The following is a 3,864-nucleotide window of genomic DNA, read 5'->3' on the forward strand; positions in this document are numbered from 1 at the left end:
CCTCCTGAAGACACCTCGCCACAGGTGAGAGAGACACACACACACACACACACACACACACACACACACACACACTCAGATACACACACACACACACACACACACACACACACACACACACACACACACACACACACACACACACACACACACACACACACACACATGTTGGGTTTACATGTTTTATGGGGACATTCCATAGCCGTAATGGTTTTTATACTGTACAAACCGTATTTTCTATCGCCCTAACCCTACCCTACACCTAAACCTAGCCCTCACAGGAGATTGTGCACACTTTTACTTCCTCAAAAAAACTCATTGTGCATGATTTATAAGCCTGTTTCCTCATGGGGACCTGAGAAATGTCCCCACAAGGTCAAAATCTACTGGTATTCCTATCCTTGTGGGGACATTTGGTCCCCACAATGTGATGAATACCAGGTACACACACACAAACACACACACACACACACACACACACACACACACACACACACACACAATTAGATACACACACACACACACACACACACACACACACACACACACACACACACACACACACACACACACACACACACACTCGCACACACACACACACACACACACACACACACACACACACAAACACGCGCACACACACACACACACACACACACACACACACACACACACACAAACACGCGCACACACACACACACACACACACACACACACACACACACACACACACACACACACACACACATGTTGGGTTTACATGTTTTATGGGGACATTCCATAGGCATAATGGTTTTTATACTGTACAAACCGTACTTTCTATCGCCCTACACCTACCCTACACCTAAACCTAGCCCTCACAGGAGATTGTGCACACTTTTACTTCCTCAAAAAAACTAATTGTGCATGATTTATAAGCCTGTTTCCTCATGGGGACCTGAGAAATGTCCCCACAAGGTCAAAATCTACTGGTATTCCTATCCTTGTGGGGACATTTGGTCCCCACAACGTGATGAATACCAGGTACACACACACACACACACACACACACACACACACACACACACACAAGTTTGCATTACTCTGGTTTCCTCCACAAAAACCCAACAGGCTTTTTCCATTGGCTTTTGGGTTATTTCAGAAAATAAGCTCTGTGTCCAACTGAAGCTATTGATTCTTATATGTTTTGTCCGTCAAAATAATCTTCACATTTTTCAAGCTATAAATGAGCTACACCATCAAAAGCCCTTTCAGTCTTTATTTAAAAGCATTTTCCCTCAACGTCTGAGTTAAAACAGTTCACAAAACACAGACTAGTAAGATTTAGATTTCAGCTGTTCACGTTGTTGATGTTGGTAGACAATCTCTGTAGTTCCGTTCACACGTTTGGCAATATTTTTTTCATCATAGAATAAATGTGCACCAAAATTGAATAGCAGGTGCTCAACCAACTGTACAAAAGTTTTAAAGTTTAAAAAACAAAAATTAGAAGAAAAGTGCAAGACTCTACAGTTTTTTCTTTAAACACAATGGGATTACAGCCAGCAGGTTCGACAAAGGCCTTGAAGTTGGCTGTTTTTGTGTCTGTTTTTATTTCTAATTGTAAGTGTTTGACTTTTTTTCTAGAGTAGAACAGAAGAGGAAAATATCTGAAGCTTGTGTTAAACACAGACCTTATCTCAGCCTTTCACCAAAAACCCACAAAACAATAGAAGCGGAAGTGCAGAAATGCGAATCCACTTTTGGGTTTTAGAACTTTGTGTGTCGATGTTGGCGGTCCGTTGACCAGGTGTCCGTGTCTCCGTCTCCGCAGGTGTCCTTCAACAGCAGGCGTCACGTCAGCTTTCACGTAGACGAGGAGGAGATCGTCCGCATCAACCCGCGCAAGGACGTGCTCATCCGAGGCTACGAGGACTACCGGCACCCCGTGCTGTGGAAGCGGGACCCGGAGCGCGAGGAACCCGACGCCTCGACCGTCTTCTCCAAGCCGGACGTCAAGAAGAGCGAGCAGCCGTACGGCGAGGGCCACGGCAAGGACTCGGCGGAGACGCGGCAGCCGTCGGCCCTCGGTAAAGGCAAGGCGTCCCGGCGGCGGCGCGAGGACGGAGAGCGCTCGCGCTGCATCTACTGCCGCGAGATGTTCAACCGCGAGGACAACCGGCGGGGTCAGTGCCAGGACGCGCCCGACCCCATCGAGCAGTGCATCTACAAGGTGAGCTGCATGCTGTGTGCCGAGAGCATGCTGTACCACTGCATGTCCGACTCGGAGGGCGACTTCTCGGACCCCTGCTCCTGCGACACCGGCGAGGACCAGTTCTGCGTGCGCTGGCTGGCGCTGCTGGGTCTGTCTCTGCTGGCGCCCTGCATGTGCTGCTATCCGCCGCTGCGCGCCTGTCACCGTCTGGGCGAGGCGTGTCGCTGCTGCGGCGGCAAGCACAAGGCCGCGGGATGAGCCGGCCCGGCCGGGCGCCGTTTTTGGTTTGGCCCGAGACGGGCGAAGCGCCGCTCAACGCTCGACTGGAGCTGGTGGACGGAGCCGGCGGAGGAGGAGCCGTCCACACCAGGAGGAACGTCCCGACCTCACGGACGCGGAGAGGAGGCGCACGTCCCGAACGACGCACGTCGCGTGTAACCGTGTGAAGAAATAATAATACTATCGCCGTGTCTTGTACAGAGATCTAACACTTGTACGCTAAAGGGATTTCTCGGCTTTTTCGTGCAGTTATTAACCGTGGCCTTTTCTTTTCGACGCCGTCGTGGTCAGACGGAGAGAAGCGGGACCGACCTTCTGCTCCGGACTCTTCGAAACCCTGAACTGAAATCTCCTGACGGTGGGATATAAGTGTTCGTTCTACACGCATGTTTAAAGCTGTTTCTGTTGTTTTGACTAATAATCAGATGTTTTGTGCAAAGATGATCTGTCAGTGTTGTGGGAAAGCGAGACGGTTTACTTTCTATGCAAGTGTTTCCACGAGACGCTCTCGGAGCTCCGGCCGTACCTACGAAACGTACGGCGGTTGGATCGGCAGCATTATGTACATAGGTCACGTGTTAATATTGTTTCACATTGAAAAGTAGTGGAGACGACGGAGACGACGTCCGAGGTTTTAATGGAGATTCTCTCTAGTTTCGTACGGACGGACGGCGGAACAAAGGTTTTGAAGCTCGTCTTATGAAGCCGCTAGAAACAATCACTAACTGCGTCGCAAGATTTAATCGGATGACTGTTAATCGCTCGTTTTCGTTTAACCCTCGGCTTTCTCCGGCGAATCGCTCGCGTCTGCGGAGAACCGCTGGGATCGCGCGGACCGTCTTCCGTCGACGGCTTTCCCGTGCGACCGCCGGTTTAATCGTGTGCTGCTATTGTTATTTTGTTTTTTATTATTATCGGTGTTCCTCTCTGGAAGTATAACTCTGGAATGCATAACACAGTGTTGGCTCTTCTCTCGCTCCTGTAGTCGCGCTCCGGTGCTCGTCGTGTTCTCCATTCTGCGGTATATCGCTGGTGTTCTGAGCCTGTGAACTCGTTCAGTTTTAGCGCCATCGCCTTCGTTCTCCTCCATCTGAAGAAGTGCCTCACATCCGTCATCCGCTCATTGCCCGTAACGCTCCGCTTCGACCGCTTTATATCTATGTATAGGTATATTTCTATCATGTTTGAAAATACTAAATATATGATGTAATATTTATAGTTCAGTAACTCATGTCATAGTTGTATTTTCTGTATACAGATGTAGCTTGTTACTTTCATAAATATACAATGTAAATATGCATACAATTGTTTGTAACTGTTTTTATGTTACACCATACACTTATCACATCAGTTAACATTGCCATAAAAATAAAAAGAGAATTTAAAATAGT

The 3,864-nt window shown here is 48.5% G+C and overlaps 1 protein-coding gene across 1 annotated transcript in view; it reads left to right on the forward strand.

Annotated features, from left to right (window-relative positions):
• spred1 (sprouty related EVH1 domain containing 1) overlaps positions 1-3,864 on the forward strand; it is a 24,446-nt gene extending 20,582 nt beyond the window's left edge. Inside the window, exon 6 of the mRNA XM_073826625.1 lies at positions 1,754-3,864. Coding sequence (XP_073682726.1) covers positions 1,754-2,452 — 699 coding nt within the window. The 3' untranslated portion in view covers positions 2,453-3,864. The remainder of the gene's footprint in view (positions 1-1,753) is intronic.

This window comes from Garra rufa, chromosome 21, assembly GCF_049309525.1.
Source record: "Garra rufa chromosome 21, GarRuf1.0, whole genome shotgun sequence".
Taxonomy (NCBI): Eukaryota; Metazoa; Chordata; class Actinopteri; order Cypriniformes; family Cyprinidae; genus Garra; species Garra rufa.